This window comes from Anolis sagrei, chromosome 2 (assembly GCF_037176765.1).
Source record: "Anolis sagrei isolate rAnoSag1 chromosome 2, rAnoSag1.mat, whole genome shotgun sequence".
NCBI classification, from domain to species: domain Eukaryota; kingdom Metazoa; phylum Chordata; class Lepidosauria; order Squamata; family Dactyloidae; genus Anolis; species Anolis sagrei.
In genome coordinates, this window is record NC_090022.1 from 40,981,494 (window position 1) to 41,004,399 (window position 22,906).

General features: G+C 39.3%; 1 protein-coding gene across 2 annotated transcripts in view; it reads right to left on the reverse strand.

The window, feature by feature from the left end:
* Positions 1-13,481: 13,481 nt before the first annotated feature.
* Positions 13,482-22,906, reverse strand: part of PDZRN3 (PDZ domain containing ring finger 3) — a 224,866-nt gene continuing 215,441 nt past the window's right edge. For both annotated transcript variants that reach the window (XM_067463472.1, XM_060766339.2), the window contains 5 exons: positions 22,646-22,744; positions 20,667-20,729; positions 19,365-19,469; positions 17,388-17,504; positions 13,482-16,562 (listed from right to left, as the gene is read on the reverse strand). In XM_067463472.1, the coding sequence (XP_067319573.1) occupies positions 15,024-16,562; positions 17,388-17,504; positions 19,365-19,469; positions 20,667-20,729; positions 22,646-22,744 (1,923 nt within the window). In that variant the 3' untranslated portion in view covers positions 13,482-15,023. The remainder of the gene's footprint in view (positions 16,563-17,387; positions 17,505-19,364; positions 19,470-20,666; positions 20,730-22,645; positions 22,745-22,906) is intronic.

Consider the following 22,906-nt stretch of genomic DNA (forward strand, 5'->3'; position numbering starts at 1 on the left):
GGCTTCCCTGTTGATATGATCTATATTTGGAGGAAATCCTCTGTGGTACATAATTAGTTTAGAAGTTTTGTTCCCCCTTCGTTTGTCATCTCATCCTAAACTCCATATTTCTTGTTCTCAAAGACAAGGGTAGCTGGCTGATTCAAAGGGAGATGGTGTGTTCATAGGGACTACATTTAGGACTTCATCAGACTATCGTTTTAAAGCAGGCACCTCTGTTTAGTTTAGTAATTTTATTGATTAGCCCTTAGGCCATATCACAATAAAAACAGAAGAACAAGGACTGACAAGACCTTATCACACTCCACTTAGTAAGTTAAAATATGACACTTGCAACAATACAGTAAATAAATATGATAAGACATGATAAAACTGATAAAATTATCAAGCTGAGTATATACATCATATTTCATTATCACCCCTATAATTTACCCCTCTGGATTCTTAGCCTCTTCTGTAGCAGGCATATTACGTAGCAGGCACCTCTGGATTCTTAGCATCTTCTGCCTCCTGCAGAATTCTGGGAAATGTAGTTTGGGAAGGCAGGAACCTCTCTAGTTTTAGAATTCCAAAGGCCCTGTCCTAAACTACATTTCTCAGAATTCTGCAGGAGGCAGAAGACGCTAAGAATGCCGAGGTACTCACTTTAAGACTCTAGTCTGATGAAGTCCATAGATCCAGCTTTGTTAGTGGAGACTCATGTCTCAGAATAGACTATTGTAGCCTGTTGAACAGAGGACTGTCTTTGAAGATCATCCAGAGACTCCATTTGGTGGAAAGCAAGTTACTGTTGGCTCTCCATATCCACAGATTTTGTCTAAACACTTTTTTTTAAAAAAATACAAAAAGCAACTCTTGATTTTGTCTTTTTATGTAAGGGATAATTTACTACTCTATTTTATACAATGTGACTTGAGTATCCACAGTTCTTGGAATCAAATCCCAGTTGATACCAAGAGCCCACTGCGTTTGGATGTTCAGTGGGGAGATTTTACCAGGTCTAGGGGCCAATATTTAGCTCGAAAACTTCTACAAGCCAACATGGATTGCCAAAAAGAAATGGAAGAAAAACAATGCAGTCAGAGGTGGCTAAAAGTTCATTTCCATGTTTGAAAAATTGGTATTTATAGAATGTAAACAGTTCATCTCTCTGATCTATTTAAAGGTGTGGTTAGTCATCCCTTTTTCCTGAAAAATGAGAGTGTGGGTCTCTTAGACCTACATAAAGCTTGAACAGCTTTTTTTGTGTGTGTCAGGAGTGATTTGAGAAACTGCAAGTTGCTTCTGTTGTGAGAGAAGTGGATGTCTGCAAGAACGTTGCCCAGGGACACCTGGATATTTTACCATCTTGTTGGAGATTTCTCTTAAGTCCCCACCTGAGAAACTGGAGCTGACAGATGAGAGCTCACCCTGCTCCCCAGATTCAGACTTCTGACCTTTAGGTCAGCAGTCCTGCTGACACAAGTCCTGCCGACCCATTGCTCCACTGAGGTATTCAGCCAGCTTCAAGGGGGGGGGGGAGACATATTACATATTAAAGCCCACATGCAGCTTTAAACAGCTTTAAGAGGCACATACTATCCCACGGCCGAATTTTTCCCATCCTTTAGGCTAAATGGTCAGAACATATAATGCCATGTCGAGAGATGAAGGTCAGTGGGAATAGGTCTTTGTTTCAAGGCATCCTTGCTATCATTCTCCCCTCACAGTACGTTAATCAATGGCAATAGACAACATTGTCCTTCCTGCGGTCAATGTTTATAGCTTTAACTTTTATAGCAAGGACATAAACACATACATTTCATTACACTTCCAGTGTTATTTGCTCATCATCCACCATTCTTAGATTATCATAACTCCGGTTGAAGCCATTAGGTTTTCAGCTTGTAGCTCATATTAGTATCAAGCATACTGTGACAAGGTCATAAAAGCTAAAAACCTCTTAGATTGAGATACAGCTATTAGTTGATATTGGTCATTTTCCTACCATTGATATAATGGCAAATCTTATCGCGGTGACTGTTTGTGTGTATAACCATCGTCCATCACAATAAAAATCCTCTCCTATGCATGAGTTAAACTAACATTTGGCTTTGAGCGCAGATAAAACTATTATGCTGGTTGATAGATATTCATGATATCAACTCACTTTCAGACCAAATGATCAAGTCATTTATAGGATTAGCAACATTGAAGATTTTAGCCTTAATTGTATTGTTATTTCTAACTAGACCCATCAAGCCAATTGTATTTATCTACATGTTCACTCCTCATTTAGCAATTGATTCAATGAGTTTACTTGAGTTGGGACTAATCAATGAGATTTAAACTTTAACTTTTGCTTGATACATATCATGTGTTGCAGGAATATGTGTTGTAGGCTAATTCTAATAAGCTACAACTCAAGGTTTCTGTGAATAAATTAACCATGTATAGTAGACCACACTGAGAATTGATCTTTACCACACTGCTCCCTTTTTATTGTTAAGGTTGTGTCTTTTTCACATGGCCAAGCAGTGGGATACTATAGCAAATATTATTTTAGCCTGAATGAATAATTGTATATTTTCCAAGTTGAGTGAAGTAATAGTTCCACTATATCCTGCATTAGAAACATGAAAGTTTTACTTACAGAAACAGAAACTATTATGGCATAAAACTTAACAATGGTAAATTGACCCTAGTTCATGTTGATACACAAGTTTTTTCTTTTTAAATTTTCCTCAGAATCATAACATTTATCATGATCTGAAAAATCAAAAGCTTATACAGGTTTGTTTCATGACATGATTGACAAGAGAGCTAGTTGTTTATTTTCCCATCATTTGTCCTTCCAAAAATGTTGACTGTTTTTTGTTGGGGCAAAGTTGTAGTGGTGTGCCACATTTCCTGCATCAGCTGGGCTACAAGAGGCTAAAACCAAACTGTGCAGCATCAGTGCAGTGAGAAACAGTTTACGGTGAACACTAGCATAAGAACATTATCACATGAGCATGTCATCTCATTGCAATTGTGTTCTTTAAGAAAATAGAAACACAATGTTATTGAAACCATTGATTTTTATGCATTGATGCAATTGTGCAATGCTGGTACTTTGTTGATGCAAATTGCTATGATCAGTTTTCATCACAGCTTCGGTGGACTTGCACTCTTGAGTGTCCACTGAAGTTTATCGATGGAGCCTGACTTCTGTCAAAGTGTATTGGCAAAGTTTTCAAGTGTTTCTAACAGATGTTGTGATAGATAGATAGATACATTTTATTGATTGGCCTATTGGCCGTATCAAAACATTTAACACATAACACAATTAACACATAGTCATACATAGTCATACATACAACATACAACCCTCGGTATAAAAGGAGTTAAAATGAACAAGCTGTTAACAAGATCTCGTTCAGGTCAAATGTCTGCGTCACCTCCACAGTTTACCCCAATTGATTCTAAATGTGCAATTTTCAGCTGTGTTGCTTTGAATAGAAAAAGGGCTGTTTGTGTGTTATTTTAGGGTTCTGGCCGGCCAACAAAAATGAGGTTTTAATATATGGGTCCCAGTGTGTTTTTTGAATAATGTATGGTCCAAGGCAATGGTCTCTCTCTTTCTTATACAGCTCAGTTGAACAATACATGTGTGATATCCTCCACCTCTGGTGCTCCACAAATACAAAATCGTTCGTTGTATGGGACTTGATTAAACCTTCCGTGCTTGTCCATTGTATCCAGCTGTTCAAAACGAGCTCTGGTAAATACCCTCCTAAGGTGTTTAGGCATTTCTGTTTTTAGATATCGAGCTGTTTGGAAAGTATGTTTAAAGCGGCCTAACCATTTCAGTGAGCCAGCTTTACTGAGGGTAGCGATGTCTTTTTGGCCTTCTATATCCAATACTCGTTGAGCAACTATTTTTGGGTCTAACTCTTCTAAGAGATTTGGATACCGAGTCGGAAGTCCACAGCTCCTAATGTATTTTGTCAGGAGAACTAACCAAGAGGTCTGATGTTGATTTTCTATCTGCTCTAACAGGCACAGTTTGGGGAGTCTATCATTTTCCATGGCCATCAGTTTTGCCCAGTAGTTGTAGGCCCTGATTTTGGATAAGCCATCCACTGTGTGTACTCCCAGTTCCGCTCTTACTGCGGCAGCTGGGGTCGTCCTGTCCACTCCTAGGAAACTTCGCAGGTGCTGTGATTGTGATTGCTCTAATAATGGTACCTGGTTTAGACCCCAAACTTCAGCTCCGTACAAGAGCATGGGAGTAACCTTTGCTTTATATACTTTGAGAAGTGGGTCTAAGGATCCTGGTTGGTTGTGATTTGTCAGTTTAAGTAGTTGATTTGCACGTACTCTTGCCCTAACTGAACTTTTTTGATGGTGTGGTAGCCAAGAGCCGGTCTCAGAAAAAACAATTCCCAGATATTGAAAGTGCAAACTTGCTCTATTGGTTCATCATCCAGGAACCATCATCCAGGAACCACTAAATTACCAATTGAGAGTCATTTCCAGTTTTTTTAGATTGAAACTTTGTAGCCAAAATAGAAATGTGATTTCTTTAAGTCTATATAAAAATATAGAATGAGTCATAGAATTTAAATGATTTGTGCAATGGACTTACTCTTCATGATTTGCTAGGAAAAAAATTAAACCCGTCCTGAATTTTTTTCTGGCTATGGGCCTGGCTACATGCCAAGGTTCTAGTCCACATACTATTTGGCCTATGGTGATATATGCGTGAAATTGTCTAATAAAGGTTTCCACAGCTGAAAGTTTGCATAGGCCATGTAAAGATTCCCCCCTCCTTCCAGAATTGGCAAGGTTATAAAGTCCAAGTAGGGCCATCTTCACGAAAATGGGAATTTGGTGGATCATTTAAGATTTTCACACAGTTTGCTGGGGGACAGAGTAAAGTCTTATGAAAGGGACAGCTCTAGCATAAGTATGCATGTGACTGCTGCTTAAGAGAGATGTTGGGTGGTAGCAGAAAGGTTGTAGAAGAGAACAACAATTAGGTGTGTTCTCATTGCTTGTGTTTTTTAAAAGCTTCATGTGAACCCTCACTCCTCTTAATATTCCCCCAGCAGCAGCAAGAGTATCCCTTTGGGCAGATAAACCAGGAAATCCCAATTGGATGGCTCCCCACAAGGGTCTTCCTCCAGAAGAATGGGCAACGTGGAAGTCCCTGAACAGACTCAGAAGTGGAGTGAGCACATCAAAAGACAACCTGGCAAAATGGCACTACCTAAAAGAATCTGTTCTGTTACTGTGGGGCAGAACAGACAACTCTGCATCTGTGTGCTTGTTCGCAATACCCCGCCTCATATACAGAGAAAGAAATGTTTCAAGCTACAGACAATGCGGTCACTGTCACCTGTTTTTGGTCTAAAATGATTTAGTCACTTGTGCTACCTCTATTTTATCAGATTTATACTTATTTATGCAATGCTTCTGACATGAAATTAAAAACTATTGCTTGTGTTGAAAAGAAGTTTTGATGGACACTCCAGTTGGCTTTTTGTATGAAACTTGAGGGCGGAGGGAGTGGGTGCAAAGGTGCCACTTTGATTTTTGCCTCAGGCATCCGGGTGTTTTCACTAATATTTCTTTCAAGTCAGTTGCCTTAAGGTAGTGATGTTTGCACCACTGACCTTCTTTGTGACTTTGTGTCAGTGGCTTTCTGTAATTCCTTTAACATAACTGAGTAACTTTCTGAGCTCTCCTGTGTAATGTTGCCTTTATATTATGTAAAAGACTTTCGACATATTTATTTCCCCACAGACTTCACACTGACTTGATTCATGCTCCACTTTACTTGTGCTGCAAGCTTGGTTGAATTCCTTGGAGTTATTCAGTGATAAGGGAGATAAGCCCTCAATTGGTCCATCATACCCATGACTGTCTTTCATCCTGTTTGCTTTTCATTAAGATACCAAAGACAAAAAGCCTCTTCTCCAGCCAAGTGAAATAAGTTGGAAGTATTATTAATCTTACTAGGTTGTGTTTTTGCTGTCTTTCGTAAATTGAGATTTGTAGATTTACATAGTGTGCCACTGAATATTAAATCAATATTCTGGAATATTTCAGGATATTCCAAAGTAAAACAGCAAGATGGGCACATCAATAGTATCCACACATTCAAGTTGTGTTGTTGTCCTATATAAGCTTTTGGCCTGGTGACAGCTTGATATATAAATTCTGTTTAGCATGTGACATTTTCTGCAGCTCTATCTTTGGTGACTTCTTAGTTCCTGGCAGTTATCTTTACTTAGGTCTTTGCTTGATGACTGGCCATTGAAAAAAGTCTTTGAAATAGAGTGTATTGCACACTTTATCATCGATATTATATTTTCTCTGCTTTTTAAGTAGTTGTTAAATAATCATTTTTTTTAAAAAAAATCACTGTTTATTTAGTTTTTTTTAAACTTTATGTGTTGTTTCAACCTTGTTTTGTTTTGCAATGTAAGTTATTTTGGGTCCCATATTGGGAGAAAAGTATGGTTTTAAATAAACAGACAGATAAATCTCAGCAGTCTCGATTTTTCTATGCCTTTTTTGATGTCAACCAGTTGAAAGATGGAATGTGCACTGAAAGAAAGAATGAAAAGATGCTTCTACTGAACAGCAGAAATGTCTCTCAGGTTCTGCCATTATTTGATGCCCTGAGATTGAGAGATCAGGGTTCATGTTTGGAATGCATAGTTGCTTGAAAAACTTTCTTGTAACATGAATACGTATCATGGATGCATGAAACCAGACTCTTTTTATGAGGAATGGTCCATTTTATTGATTATGTTACTACCAAATTGCATTTGCCCCAACCATCACTAAAACACGGTGACTTATGAAGATACATTTTTTGTTTTGCTTCATCCACAGCAAGACTTCCCTAGAGAACTTTGTACTCATCCTAATGGAAAGCACCCAACAATGTCTTGACAATTACTTGTCAAATGTTCTTTGTGCACACTTGTGTAATGTTTCTTATTCGAAGCTTGTTTGAGCATTTCTTGTTAATTGTATAGTTTAATTTGTGAAACTCAAATAGTATCTGCATATTCAAGTTGGGAGAATCATGGTTCATGTGAAAGGAAGACTTCTCCAATCAGGCTTACTAATATGGAACTTGTGAAAGTTGGGTTGTTTCTAAAATCCAGTGTATGGTATCCAATCTGCTGACCCAAATTTTGGCAATGTATTCAAGTTTTCCTTGGTCTTTTATTTACTGTCACCCAAAATTAACTCACACAAAATTAACCCACCCTCCTTTGGCCCTACAATAGTCCATCTGCTGTGCAGACAGGTGGCATCTGGGTGGCTAGCCTGTGAGTAGCTAGATGGGAGGAACACAGGATTTCTTATGAGATGCACTTCAATATGCCCTGAAGGGAACAGATGGATATGAAAGCTGAAACTTTATAACTCAACTTCACAATGGGAAGAGACACACTATATCACATTTTTGATAACAAGTAAATGTTACTGTGTACATGTTGGTAGAAATTCAACATTTCCCCCTCATGCCAGCAAACTCAGAGCGCTCTGATTTGTCTGTATTTGCAATATGATACAAAGAGACTTTTTGAGTTCATTTTATATAAACCTGGAAACAGAACCATTAAGAGATTGTAGGGAGATGTTTTTTACAGAATTGACTCGGATTCTCGCTTGCTCCTTGGTGCTAATATTTGAACTTTAGGAGAGACTCTCATCTCAGTCTCGCTTCTCCAGATGATGCTTCCCGACTCGCATTTATTAAACAATAGTTAGCTGGAGTTGCTTTTTGTTGGGCCTTTGTTAAAGGGCCTCCTGTAATGACAAAGTCTTACGAATGCTGAAGGATGGTTTCTCAAAATCACTCAAAGCCAGCTTTCCTGCTCGAGACAATGAAGTCCTTCCCTAGTTACAAGCCTTGCTGTGACACCTGGGAGGCCCACTTTCCAATATGATCAAGCATTTATTTGTAGGGAAGGTCACAGAAAGTTCAATTTGACAGCAGCACTTTCCCCCAGCTCTTAATGGGGCTCCCTGTTGTAAAGTCATATTGTGGTTCAGTACATAAAGAAGCTGAATTGTCACAGGGGTTAATCTCAAAGTCCGTCAACTGATTGTTCATCTGAACGCATGGGGAGAACTGTTGTCAAGAAGCCAAATTTGTCACTAAGTGGATCCAACACTAGGAACTATCTCATACTCTTTATCGGAACTCTTTAGAAGTACCTTAATCTATGGCTCTGTTTGTATTGTATTGGAAGACATTTTCCTGCTATACAATGAGCACTTTAGTCACAAAGCTTTATGAGGTTTGCATATCCTCGGAAACAGAAGTGAAGATGTGGTTCCCCTAGATGTAGCTAAATTGAAACTGCAATGATCTCTAGCCAAATATTACAAGGAGCAGCAGTCAAGAATGACATATTTCACACATGTACCCTAAAGTTTTGCTGAGGTGGGAACCATGAAAGTGGAGAAATGTTGTTTAAGAACTACTTCCATCTCTCTTAGAACAAGTATTTTGCAGATCATTTGTAGCCCTCAGCTTTCTATTATGCAGGCATTGGTCTGTTCCCAAAAGCCCTCTGCCAAGGTTCACATTATATCTCTGGATTACCCAGAGAGAGCAGTGATGAATATGGAGGAAGAGTGGATACAATTGATGGGTGGATGTTGTATTTAGAAAAACACAAAGGGAGGAGAGAAAAGACATAGAACCTGTCCACCTGTTGACTCCGGTTATCACCTGATATTGTTTTATGCACCACCAATCAGGGCTTAAAGCAGTGTGTGCAATCTGTCATTAGTTACCCTGTAAAGTGCCTTCATGTCTGCACATTTTCACCATTTGTACCCTGTTTACTGACTTACAATCTCTCTTGGCACAAATTCAGTTCACTCTTAAGACCTACTGCAGTATCTCTTCTCAGCTCATGGTCTAAGCTCTGCTTATCTGAAATAATATGTTTTCCACACTTCCTTAGCTGTGAGGCACCAGAATAGAAGGTATTCCAATCTTAATATTACAATAAAATAACCCTTCTCACAGGCCTGGGATTACTATGTGTGGAGCTTGCATTTGCCTCTGTCTTACTGGTGTGCAGCCATGTCTGAAAAGGGTTCGAGTTCTGCCATGATAGTGTGTGGGTATAAATATGCTTTAAGAAGATGTAAGTTTCAGAATAAGGACTTCATCACATTGATGAGGTCCTGTGGTACGATTCATAGAATTATTAAATAATAGAATAATACAGTTGGAAGAGACCAAATGGCCATCTAGTCCATTAAAAGTTGCCAATGAAGGAGCGTCAACCACACTTTTGTGCCTCAGCCTTATGAATATTTTCTCCCAAAGATGTTGGTTGTTTGAATTCTGCTTTGGTGACCCCCCCTTTTTTCCCCTATTTCTTGTGCATGTCTCTTTTAAATCTTATCTCAGTTAAAAGTTCTTTGGACATATATTCTGGTTGTTTTACACGTCTCCTATTTTTTCTCCTTGCTGGCACTGTTTGCAATTGTGCCTTTGGTATCTCACTTTTAAGAAATTCCCTTTCATCATTAACTCCCTTCTTGTTTAGTATTCTTGTCAATGGAATTTCCTTAAATTTCATGAAGTCAGCTCTCCTAAAGTCTAGAATGCATGTTTGACTTCTCTTAGGCACTCTCCACACGGCTGAATAAAACTCACATTGAACTGGAATATATGGCAGTGTGGACTCAGATAACCCAGTTCAAAGCAGATAGTGTGGGATTTCTGTGTTGATATTCTGAGTTATATGGATATGTGGAAGGGCCCTTAGTTTCCTCCTCACAAACTTTAGGAGCACATGGTTACTCCCACCTAAGGATCCCACCACTTCCACTCCACTGACCAGATCCTCAGTGTTGGTTAGGATCAGATCCAGAATAGCTGATCGCCTTGTTGCCTCTAACACCTTCTGGACAGTAAATTTGTCTGCAAGGCAAATGAGGAATTTGTTGGACTTTGTACTCTTGGCAAAGTTTGTTTTCCAACAAATATCAGAGTTGTGTCAGGAGTCACTCCTGACACGACAAAAAAAAAAAAAGAGTATTTGAAGTCTCCCATTACTACCGTATCTTTTCTTTTTGAATGTTTGGTCATCTGGTCAAGGAAGGCCAGTTCTTCATCCAGTTCTTCCATCTGGCTTGGAGGTTTATAGTAGACCCCAACAACTACATCTTTTTCAGTCCTTGTTCCCTTAATTCTTACCCAGATGCTTTCAATCTGGTTTCCAGGATTGAAATCTTGCATCTCTTCATAGGTGTAAATATTGTCAACATATAATGTTACTCCACCCCCTCTCCTGTTTGGTCTATTTCTCTGAAATAGGTTATATCCCTCCATACCAGCACAGATGTTTGGCATAACTTTAATACTGAAAGTAAAGACATTCCAAGCCCATGGATAGTAGCAAATTCTATATTTTGACTGGCATACCATAGAATCATAGTGGAGGATCTAAAGAGGCCCACAAACACTGCTGGGGCAGATTTGTTTGGGAGCATGGGAAAATGAAACAGTAGATCTTAAATTCATGAATAAGGAGACCGAAATGTAGTTCAAGATACCTTGTCTCAGTCATTCATCAGAATGGAGATTGTAGAGGAGAAATCAGAGGATTTGTAGGCAAGATCCTGAAGTGTAAAGATATATAATTGAATTGTGTCATCATATTTCCAATTTCTCTCTATGGTTGTGAAAAGTGGACAGTGAAGAAAGCTGATAGGAAGACATTAAACTCATTTGAAATGTGTTGTTGGAGAATACTTCTTCTGATACTGTGGACTTGGTAAAATACAAATCAATGTATCCTAGAGCAAATCAAGGAAGGACTCTCTGTAGAAACAAAGATAACCAGGCTGAAACCATTGTACTTTGGGCATGAGAAAACCTGATGCACTAGAAAAGAAAATAATCCTTGGTAAAGTAGAAAGCACTAGGAAGAGAGGAAAACCACATTTCAGATGGATAGATCCAATCAAGGAATCTTAGCTGCCCTGAGTCTGCAAGATTTGAGCAGGAATGTTGATAAGTTGGAGATCTCACATTTATAGGGTTGCCATAAATGGAAGATGATGGCAGTTAACAACAACATGATTTATTCTCACAAATACAACCTAGCATTTAGTGTCTGTGGAATTGATGAAAACGTTTTAATTGAAATTTATTCTATTAACTGGAAGTTTAAATTGTTGCTATATTGAATTCTTATTTAAATGTTTACTTTGGTATATTTTTAATTATAATGTTCTTCAAATTCCATGTTGCTTGAAGTTCCAATTTTGTGAGAAAGGTGGGACCCAAAGAAATATATCATTAATATAGCAAAAAGTTGCAACCATTGCATTGAGTGTGTGTCTGTGTGTTGAAAAGAAGCATTCATTCAGTGAATGTCATTATACTTGATTCTGTCAGTGTTTCTCTTGCAATAAAGTGGAGCAATTTAACAGCTTCCATTTTAGGCTGTGTCACAACAACAAAACTGTCTGCACATCAGGTTTACCTTCTTTCATTTGGGTGTGAAACAAACATGAATTCCAGGGGAGACTTAATAGCACCTTGGGCCCAATCTTTTGTCACTTCTGTTGCAAGGCATTTAAATTTGATCAGCTCTATAGGATTAGGATGGTGAGGACAGTAAGGGAAACATCATAACACCCCGGTCCCTGTATACCACATTTTGTTTGGCAATGTCTTTTTCTTAATTGGTTTGTGTTCCATACAGATTGTCACGACAAAGATTCTGTGGAAAAGAAAATAAGGGAGTTTAAACTGCTGATGGCTTGCTTTTGTTTGGCTTCCAGGCATTTGAGCAATTTTGCTAAGAAGTACCCTTCCCAACCTATTTCCAAAGGCCACTAGCAGATAATTATATTTGGTTTAATTTACATAACTTCCAGTTTATAATCCTAATTAGTTCTTCAAGCACTAGCCCCCAGGCAATATGTTGGCCTACCTACCTCTTGTTTGTGATCTCTAATGGAAAGGAATGGGGGTTTTCATTTAAAGGGGGCAGCCTGGGGTGCTGGAGCAAGGCAAACCCCAACCTCAAAATGATGCTCTTAGGGCCTGGTTTAGGATTTTTATCACTTTACCTCACAATATTGGTGGGTAGTGGTATGCTGGTTATAAATCTTCTGTCAATGCAAACCGACAGCAGACTGCTGTTGTAATTTTCTTCAAGTTTGCAACATATTCCCCAACTGTCCTGATTTGACAGTGACAGTCCCAATTAGTCCTTCTCCTCCTCTTTGTCCTCAGCTTACTTCAGTTGTTATGGGGCTTGCTTCTAGATGTATCAACTGAGGCATCTGAGATCTAGAATATCGGGTAAAGTTCGTTTGTGTAGTATAAATATAAGTATATAATAGAACTAATTGCATCTTCTCAAATGGCTCTGCAGTTTACCTCCCCCATTCTTACCTCTCAATGAAAGTGCATGTGAACTTGTCTGTATAGATATAGCAGTATATATGTAGACACACAAATCAGAAAATATTATTCAGAAAATTGTTAACTGAGAATAGTGCCTTGATTCAGAATGGTAGCTAAATGTTAAACTTTCTCAAATACCCTCAAATGGGTGATGAACTTGCAACCCTGAAAATGGTCACAACCTTTAGTTGCTTTAGGAATTCATATAGCCTTTATTTGCTTTTGATTTTTTTTCCAGCTGTCTACTGGTCCTTTTTGTTTAAATTTTCCCTGACACCTAATATGTATGCCTTCAACCAGTAAAGTGAGCCTTTGGTATCTGCTGGTGTTTGGTTTCAGGATCTAACATGGGTATAAAAATACCTCCCACTATGTACAATGATAAACTAAAATGGTGTCCCTTATGAAAATCAAGATTTGCTCAGTTCTTGTGGGTTTTTTCGGGCTATATGGCCATGTTCTAGAGGCATTTCTCCTGACGTTTCGCCTGCATCTATGGCAGGCATCCTCAGAGGTAGAGGTCTGTTGGAATTAGGACAATGGGTTTGCTGTTGGGATTTTCTTTTGATTTTTTTAAGGCTTTGGATGGTGGAATCTGTGGATAAGGAAGGCCAGCTGTATCGAAACCTTGAGTCTTAAATCTTATTGCTTGACTTCGAATAAATAACAGCAGTTGATCTGTTGAACCAATGGGATTTACTTCTATGTTGATTCACCATTTGACAATGGATTCCATTGGTCTATTTTGGGTGTTATTCAGTAGGTTTCAGCCTTGCAACTTCTAACTGTCATAAAACTCTAGATTCTGGGGCCTAGAAGAATTTTTCACCAGTGCTGATCTCTCTATGCACACTGACATTTAGATTTAATCCAGGGTTCTTACCAAACATATGGATATTTAGCGATCACTGTTTCTGCTCATCCTACAACAAATGTAAAAAAGTAATCCACATAAACAGCATCCAATTTAAGTGTACACTATGCAATTTTGAAGGTTTTGTTGGAGAAATGGTGTGGAATAAAACCTCAACTTAAATAAATATGAAATATAAAACAATAATTTATTTTTTATTTTTAACTTCATTTTACTTGTTAGTAACTAGTCATGATTTCATGAAAACTGCTCTCAGTTTCAATACATTCAAATCTACCAAGCAGACAGCTACTACAATGGGCATTTCAAATTACACAAAACGGTCTTGTAGAAAGGTAAGACACACATGCACATTCTTTCTGTAGGCCACAGCCTTGGCAAAAACCTGTTTCAATATATTTCAGGGCTGAAGCATGCAGCACTTCATCTCCTCTTTCAAGTGCTGCTTATGTACTTTAGGAATCCACAGTGAGAAAAACAAAAATGTGTGGTTGTCAGCCCAAACCTGCAGCAGTTGTGTGCAGAATACCTTAGGTTACCTGCATTCTCATACCCTTCTGTTCTAATATGCCTAGGTGTCAGCTTCATCTATATTAATCATGGAGAATGTTTGATTCTATAGGGATAGTTGGACTACAGCTTCTACCATCCTCATGAGTGACTATGATGGCAACTGCAGTTCAGCAACATTTGAAGGGCCACATGTTCACCATCTCCTTTCTGTACTATAGCTTGTACGTTATCATCCAATCTCTGTGATCTACTCTAGCTACTGCTTTGAAGTCAAGCTGCAGATACCTAGACATTTTCAACAGTCTTAAAATCCACTCAGGTTTATTGCATTTGATTGGAAGTCCTCTGATTTTGTTGTCCTCTATTGAGGTGCTTCTCAGGCTACCTGATGTGGGGGACTAGCAGCACCATCGCTCTCAGTGTGGCTGGGACTAGTCCCTACTGGCTACAAATGTATTTTCTTTCCAAAACGTTTTTCAGAGACCAACAGCCAGTGAGAGACTAGTACCAGTCTAGAAACTCTACTACTTTGAGTAGCACTGCCTTATCAGACATCCAAGCCAAGACGTTTATTGAGCACACGATGAATCACTACATTTGGCCATAGGCTGGGCAGGCATGCTGTCCCAGAAGGCAAAACGGTATGTGCAAAGAACCCTAAAGATATAACCAGTTTGATAAGTGGTGCATAATGCTGCAGAAGAATTCTTTCAAGAGTTTGATAGTACAACTAGAATACTGATAAAACGGCAACTTGTGCAGAGAAAAGTCAACGATATATTGCAAAATACTGTTTTGTTAAAAATACTATTTGAAGTTGTCTTTGTGTTTCTGCATGTGTAACCTTTTTCAAAAAATATGAATATAGTTTTAAAAGATATTACCTGTGTAAGTATGATTAATATGTTTTTCCTGTTATTTTAACACTTTATGTAAAAGGGTAACAAGTTACAAAAAAAGGTACTATTGGTATACCAAATAAGCTTTGATTGTTCAATATTGCCTTTTAAGATTGTGGGTGAATGACTATTTGCTCCTCTGTTGAGAACATTTGCACCCAGAGTTCAGAACCTGAACTATATTATTGATGACTGTGTCTTATATACAAAACAAAGCAAAAGTGTTGCCACATTTAACGAGGCAGGAATCTCTACCCCAACAGCAGGGTTTTATGTACACAGCTTTGGCACTGGAAGATTATACTGTAGTCACCGACAGAAAAGAGTTGTAAACTTTTGTGCCATCAGGTGACTTTGTGCCATGGGTTAGGAGCTCCTGGATTGTCATCCAATTGTCAAATATCTTTTTATTCCTTTTCTTCATCATTTTTTTGTGGCTCAGTTCTATGATATTCACCTCCTTCTTCTCCTCAGCCCCTTGCTGCTCCTTCAAACATTCTAATCTGCTCTGCATCATAAACTCACGCCGCCGCCTCTGTTCCTTGGCTTTTACAATATGCTGCTTCCGCTCCTCCTTGCTCCAGTAGCGGCCCATCTTCATTTCACTAATGGCATCATCATCTGTGGTCATGCCGCTGCGCTCTTCCTTTATCTTTATGGCACGTTCTCTCAGCAACCTATCCCTTACTGGTCTCTTGGTAATATAACGGGTACCATCACTCCTGACTTTGACTTTCCATTCCATTCTGGGTTCACTCTGGTTTGATGAGTTCAAGTCTTTGCACATGCTCACTAGACTCATCTGGCTTTGCGCATACTCCACTGCTGACTTCTGCTGTATCAGCTGCATGTAACTCTGGTAGTGTTGGGCATGGGCAGGGATGTGGGCATGTTTATAAGGAGAGTGTTGATAGGAAGACAAGTAACCACCCGGTTTGGAGGGTTGACCTGGGCTTCTGCTTCCATCACTGATTTTTCTCTCATTGATTTCCAATGGGTTGCTAAGGTCAACATCTTTTGGGTGAAGTTGAGATGTATTGGATTCAAGACTCTCTGGGCTAGTCAGCAAGGTTTTCTCAGAGCCTTCTGCCCCTTCATTGCCTTGGGATTTGAGGCCTTCTGCTGTCCTGCAGAGAGAGTTGTTGGGTGAGATCTCCAGTGTGAGAGGTGTGCTTCGGCAACTTTCCCCTGTGTTGTAAGCACTGGAGCTGTCCTTGTCTGATTTCTCAGGCAGCTCAGTAATATCCGAGAGTTCATGCCGGCGGACATCAATGCTTGTGTTGTAGTTACGGAATCCGCTGTTGTGCAGCATCCACGGTTCCCGGCACTGTTCTTTCAGCTGCTGCATCTTGTGGGCCCTCACAATGTTGAGACACTCCAGCTCAATACTGCGTAGCTCCTCATTCAGCATCTCTAGCTCCCTGTCCACACTTTCATGGTCGCTTTTGCTCATATCCAGAGTACTGTTGTGGTAGTATATGCTGTACGGGTTTGCAGATGTCACCTGGCATTTCAGTTCTAGCAATTCTCGAAACCTCTCACACTCATCTACTGGGATGCCCAGGAAATCTGCATCGGTGCAGTCTGCAGAAATAAATGACTCATTGCTGAATGGCATGTCACAACTGCCCAGAGTGTCATGGCTGTATGTCAGCTTCTTCTGACTCCCCAAAGTGTTGGAGGCAGTAGTGTGATCATCCACATTGTTTTCTTGCTCTGAGCTTTCATCATTACGGGTGCTTTCATCAGTACGCCCGACACCGCTGTCCTTCTCATGCTGGTTTGATAAAATGGTTGCAGTGTCTGTGGTACCTCCATCCTCTTCATTTTTCTTCTTCTAAAGAGATAATTTGTTAAGAAAGCATATAAGTACAAGTAGCAGGCAGAGCTGTTTAATTCATATAGATGGATTTGCCTAGAACAGCTTACGTGCAACCAAGAGCAGTATTTCATCAGCTGCCCCAAGACTGTGGCATGATCTACTGGAAGAAATTTGACAGCTAAATCAGTTGTCGGAAATTAAGTTGTAATTGAAGACCCATCTCTTCCAGCAGGTCTACCCAGTCAGTTTTAAGTTGTGAATTTTAAACTGCAGTTCTTCAGTGGATTTTAACTTGTATTTCAACTGTGCATCCTGTTGTATGTGCTCCAGTAGTGTTTTGTCTCTTGCTTTAATAATGTTGTACCCCCCCCCCCCCGAGCCCCAGGGAGAGGCGGGGAACATATTATTATTATTATTATTATTATTATTATTATTATTATTGTGCATTGATTTATTAAAATATTTGTTTAGTGCCTCTCAGTCCACAAGAGCCTTGAAAGCAAGACTTCAGAGATAAAAACAATCAAAATCAATCTTTATAAATAACCACAGATAAACCAACAGAAAAACAAAGTCTGGCATTTCATAAGCAAAGACTAGAAAACAGCACAGTCATGGCTGCTTAACTTGAAACTCAGAAGGGATGCAATCTGCCTGCCTTCCCTTGGAAGGGGTGCCTTAACTGAAGCAACCAAGAAAGCCCTGTATCATGAAATAAGCAACATTGTTTCTACCAATAGCAGGAATTGCAACAGGCTCTTCTTTCTGGAAGGTGTCTTGGAATTACAGACAGGTTGGTCAATAAGCCATTTGGTCAGTCTAAGGTACAATAGGATTTACCTGTTGAAGCATGCTGGCAGTAAACTGCATTGCTTGATGGTGCTGTTCCTCCAACATGTCCATGTGCAAATCATCCAAGAAATCATTTCTGTCATCATCCATCCATCCTTCATCCAGCTGCAAGGGAACAGAAAGAAGACCAAAGATAAAAAAAGCAGTTGTTGTGGGTGTCTGGTAATTGTTGTTAGTTGTTGCATTACATGTCATGGTATTAGCTTAAGGTTCAACAGAATTACATGTTAGTTTGGGATTCTGTGGATTATACTTTAATAACAACCTGTACATGCTATGACAGAGAAGTAGTAAATCACTGCTAAGTCAGTTTCCTCTCTATATACATAAGTGTCTCTCAACGTGTTTTCAGCCTATCTGATGTGGGAGGACTTACATTACCCTCCCCATGTTTAAGGGGCAAACACTATATCATATTTTACCCAGTAGCCCTGTTGTTGCATGCCTTCACATTGTTTCCAATGTTCCAACCCTAGTGTGTGTAATTCTCCTAAGGTCATTTAGTGAATTTCCATGGCTGAGCATGGAATCAAATCCTAGTCTCCAGAGTACAACACTCAAACCACTACACTAACTGACTTTCGAAGGTGACTTTATCACAGAACTTTCTTGACCAGATTTGTTAATGGCTGATCTATTCTCTGAGGCTGGGATTGATCAGCCCAAGCTTGTTCAACAGCTTTCCATGCTTGAACAAGGATTTCAACCCCAATCTCCAAAGCTATAGTGCAATGCTCAAACTACCACCATACAAATAATTTATGCAAATGTCATGTCCTACCTTGACTACTGAAGCTTCCTCCATCTTAGTTTTCCACTGTCTCACCTTTAGGACATATTTACGCAATAGATCCATGATGGCAAACCTATGACACGCGTGTCAGCACTGACACGTGTAGACATTTTCGATTACACGCGGCTGCATGCCGCTGCATACAGAGAAGTTTGGGTCTGCATCCCAAGAAGGACATTTCAATGGCCAGGTGCAGAAGCCAAGGATAAAACATTTGTAGTAGTTTAGCGTCTAGTTCTGGAACTTCCAGTTAGACCGTTAGGGAATCTTTGGTCTCACTTCCGGCCGGGGTGGCAGGGAGCAGCGGAATGCCGTGGGGGGACACATCTCTGGGGGCCCTGTGATCTCCATCACCAGCAACCACATAATCACAGCAACCATCATCCAATTTTCTGTTCTGGGGTGTTGTGGATTTCTAAGTGACCATCATTACTGAGAAAAGTGAGGGGAGGAGGGAGCTGGGAGAGGCGAGAGTCTGAGTTACGGGTGCAATTTCCTGCCATTATTATTATTATTATTATTATTATTATTATTATTATTATACATTTTTGTTATTTAAACTATAAATATTGCAAAATTATAGGTTTTTTTTCTTGAGTGACACCCCACCTAAGTAATGCTTGCTTTTTGGTGAACTTTGACACACCAAGCTCAAAAGGTTGCCCATCACTGCAATAGATATTAATGTTGTTTGACTCCACTGTAACGACCATGGCTCAGTGCTATGGAATCCTGGGAGCTGTAGTTTGATGAGGCACCAACACTCTTGTAGGGAAGGCTAAAGACTATATAACACTATAGTTTCCAGAATTCCATAGCACTGAGCCATGTAAGTTAAAGTAGTGTCAAACTGCATTAATGCTACAGTACAGACACATTCTTCATTCTTTTAGTTGTGTTTATAACTTAGCTCATCAAATTACTCCTTTCTCTTATTGCTTGCACTACATAACATTCTTCCTTCATTGGCTTTGCCCTGAACATAGCCCATAGTTGTCCTTTCAGTTAAAGATCTCAGTGGTTCTACTTTCCCTTAACCCTCCATTCTTATATCCTTATGCCCATGATGCTTCCTCATCCAGTTGCATCACTTTAGAACATCAGATAAATCCATGCTCTCTAAAGAAATACACACATTAAATAATAATGAAGGGGTAAAATAGGTACAGAACCTGGAGAATTTCTGGTCTTGCTATGAGCAAAGAGACATTCTTGCTTTCTTCACTGGTTAGGAGGGCCACAGCTTCTTCTCGATTTTGTATCTCAATGCCATTAATCTGGGAAGAGAAATTCATATTGAAATCCTGATGCACAGAAGCCCAAAGAAGAAGATTACTTAATGGCATGCTTCTAGAAAACCTGGAATTCTAGCAATAATTTTGACGAAGACAACATTTGTTCATGCTAAGATGCAAAATGCTTTCAATGCAGTGCAATCCACTATAGACATCTACACAAATCCCATCGAAATGAATGGATGAATTAAATCTTAGTTTAATTCCACACTGGATCATAGCATTACTTACCAGTACCTTTCAACACTATCCCTTTTATTTCTAAAAGGGGAAGAATGGACCTTACACCAAATTTTCCTGAAAGTTCTGATGTAGTAAATTCATTGAGAGGCTATTTGAAAGCAACAGTTTTGAATGATAAATAGGACTGGCTGAACCACTAGGGAAATTAAAGTATATGCCTCGGGCAGCAAATGCAAGGGGGCAGCAAGGAGGTATTGGTGGACAGAAACACACCACTGCTGAGCTACCTTGCTGTCCTCAGGCAATGAAGATCTGTCCCACAAAAACTGTTGAAATAAGATTTAATGATCACTCTGGCCAGTTTTTATATGCTACTGTGTATTGCATGCACACATGGACAGTTATCCTTTGCTTCAGGCAGAAAAATACTTTTGACCAGCTTGACCAGCAACTCTTTCTTTTTAAAGGCATCTTCACATAGGAAGGGGGACATAATTTTTCCATGTCAGGACAAATTCTAGTTTTTAAAACTTTGCCCTGGCAAGATAAATACCTGTTTCTGCCACGTAAACTTTACGGCATCAAAATATAATGTGACATTTGGGATTCACAGAACTGCTGTGAGGCTGAATAAAATAAGGATTATAAATCTCTTTGCATGCTAAAAGTGCTATATGATGGCAAATTCGATAACATTACACCAGTGCTAAGAGACTGCTGGATTGTCCCCATAGGTCGTTTCTCAGAAACATAATACTGTCAGGTAATACTTTGCCTTTCATGGCTGATCTATCAAAGTAAATACGGCTGCATTTGGCCTAAACTGCTAGCACCTGGCCTTCAATATTTCACCGAAAGACTGTAGATATTTATATTGGAAACCTTTGAAATATGATTTTGTCATGACTTTCTGCAGAATTACAAATTCAGCAAATGAAGAACTAATACAAAAGCTGAGGCAGGATTTCAGGTACCATGAATTATCTGCAAACTCACTTGAATTATACGATCGCCCTCTCTGATACGACCATCCTTTGCAGCAATGCTGTTGGGATCAATCTATAAAAGAGGATAAAGTTAGCTACTTAACTGTAGCCCTCTGCACTTTTTATCTCCCCAGAGGTTGTACAATAGCATGAGATATAAGCTCAAATAATTCAGAGTCACAGGAAACATAATGATTAAAACTGGTCTTGGAAGATCAACGCAATCAGGCACATAGTCCAGAAATGGTTTGTGCATAATTGATTAATAGTAATGGAAGGAGTGATTGTGTAAGAAGCTCAGTAAGGGGAGGGTGAAATCATATCGACATGGGCCAAATAAAATGAACTCATCTTGCAACTGCTGCTTCTAACTGTTAGTCTGGCACAAGATTGTGAGGTGTGGATAGTTGGATATGGGCCAATTCAGTGTCCACATCCCCAAAAGACCCACTGATGTTGACAGCTAGTAACAGCACCTAGCAGAGACTTGTCGATGACACTACTTTTGGTGATTATGTAGCTGGATGATGTCATTAGTAAGGATCAAAACAGTGACAGTACTGGTAGCTATGACCCCAATGCACTGTCATCCTGCAAGCTTGAATTGATTCCAGATGGCCAAAATCAGAAAAATAAATGCTTAAAGGAATTTATGAATGTGTAAGTCATGAATAGGATTCTGGTCATGATTTTTCAGGCAATCTGTATCCACACTATATAGGTCACAATCATCACCTGGATTGTACCAGAAAATGGTATAATGCTTGTGCTGCTGTTGCCACTACATATCTCACCCTTTCCTTTTCTTCCAAGGTTGGAAGGATAGAGGCAGAGGGATGTATGGGCATACATATCCATGTCTGGAAGAGGGACATCAATTGCGCTTAAAAAACACTTTCTGCTTCTTGCCTCTAGTTCACCAGCCCCTAAGCTATGTGCTTGTTAAATGTTAATGTATACAGATGGAATGAGAAAGGGAGCAGTAATGCTTTATCACACCAGATTGCACATTTATTTGAAGATATCTATTTTATAGTGTGTTTATAGTTTTCCATGCAAGATCATTTCAACATGATTACAGCCTTTTCTTGTAGATCTTGAGGCCTATTCACACAATGGACGTTATGATAGTGGGGTGATGTCTTGTTGCAATCACATTTTTAAACAAACAGAAATATACCATAATTAGAATGGCCACATCCACATCTCTCTACAGTTGCGCCATGTTGACACCTTGTTGATGCACGTTCCAACCTTGTGCACAGCCTAGCTACCGATCCATATTCCACCCAGTGCATGCTCACACATGCAATTTCGGCCTTTTTCTAAGTCCTTTGCTTCTCAATAGAAGAAACATTAGTGCACAAGGAAGAGTGACAGGAGTGATATTGGATTTATTGACAGGTTTTCGCCATCAATGAAAAAAGATGATGTGATCATGATTCAAGTGCAAAGCAACTATACCATTTTGTGGTAAACTACACCCAAAAAGCGCTTTTTGGGTGTAGTTGTAATTGTGCTTTATCAGCCTCGTGTGATAAAGTCCTAAATCATTACAGTGCTATTATTCCACTACAACTGCCCTGGTTCCATCCTATGCAATGCAGGAGTTTGTAGTTTAGTGAGACACTTGAGCACGTTTGCTGGGAATTCTGAGTACCAACCCATCAACTATAAATGCCAGGTTACATAGGATGGAACCATGGCAGTTAAAGTGGAATCACAGCATTATAATTCTGTAGTATGAATGGGATTCTTGGTCTCCAGGTTCTCTGACACTTGTTCCATTTAGCTGATAATGGTCTCAATATATTTATTAATATGGAGAATAGCAGCATGGTTCAAGAGCAGAAAATGGTTTGATATTACATCAAAATTGGTTTTGAGATGCAATATAAATATAGTTAGCAGGGGGGGGAGTAAACTATTTTAATTTTTAATCGAACTATTTGAAAGGCAGGTTTAATATTCAAGGCTGTTTCATCTTACCTCACTGATATAAATGCCAATATCATCTTCATCATCGGTTCTATAGCACACTGTAAGCCCAAACTTGTCCTGGCTGTTCACTCGGTGCAAATCCACTTCCTAGGACAAACAAATGAGACCCTGGTGAACATCTGTGTGTTTTTTTAAAATATAGGAAAATGTTTTGCTTAAGTTGTCTACTGTTTCTTTTTATGTGTTTAAAATGATTGCACTAGGTTAATTTACTAGCTAGGAGTGAAGTGATTATGGGCACACAATCAA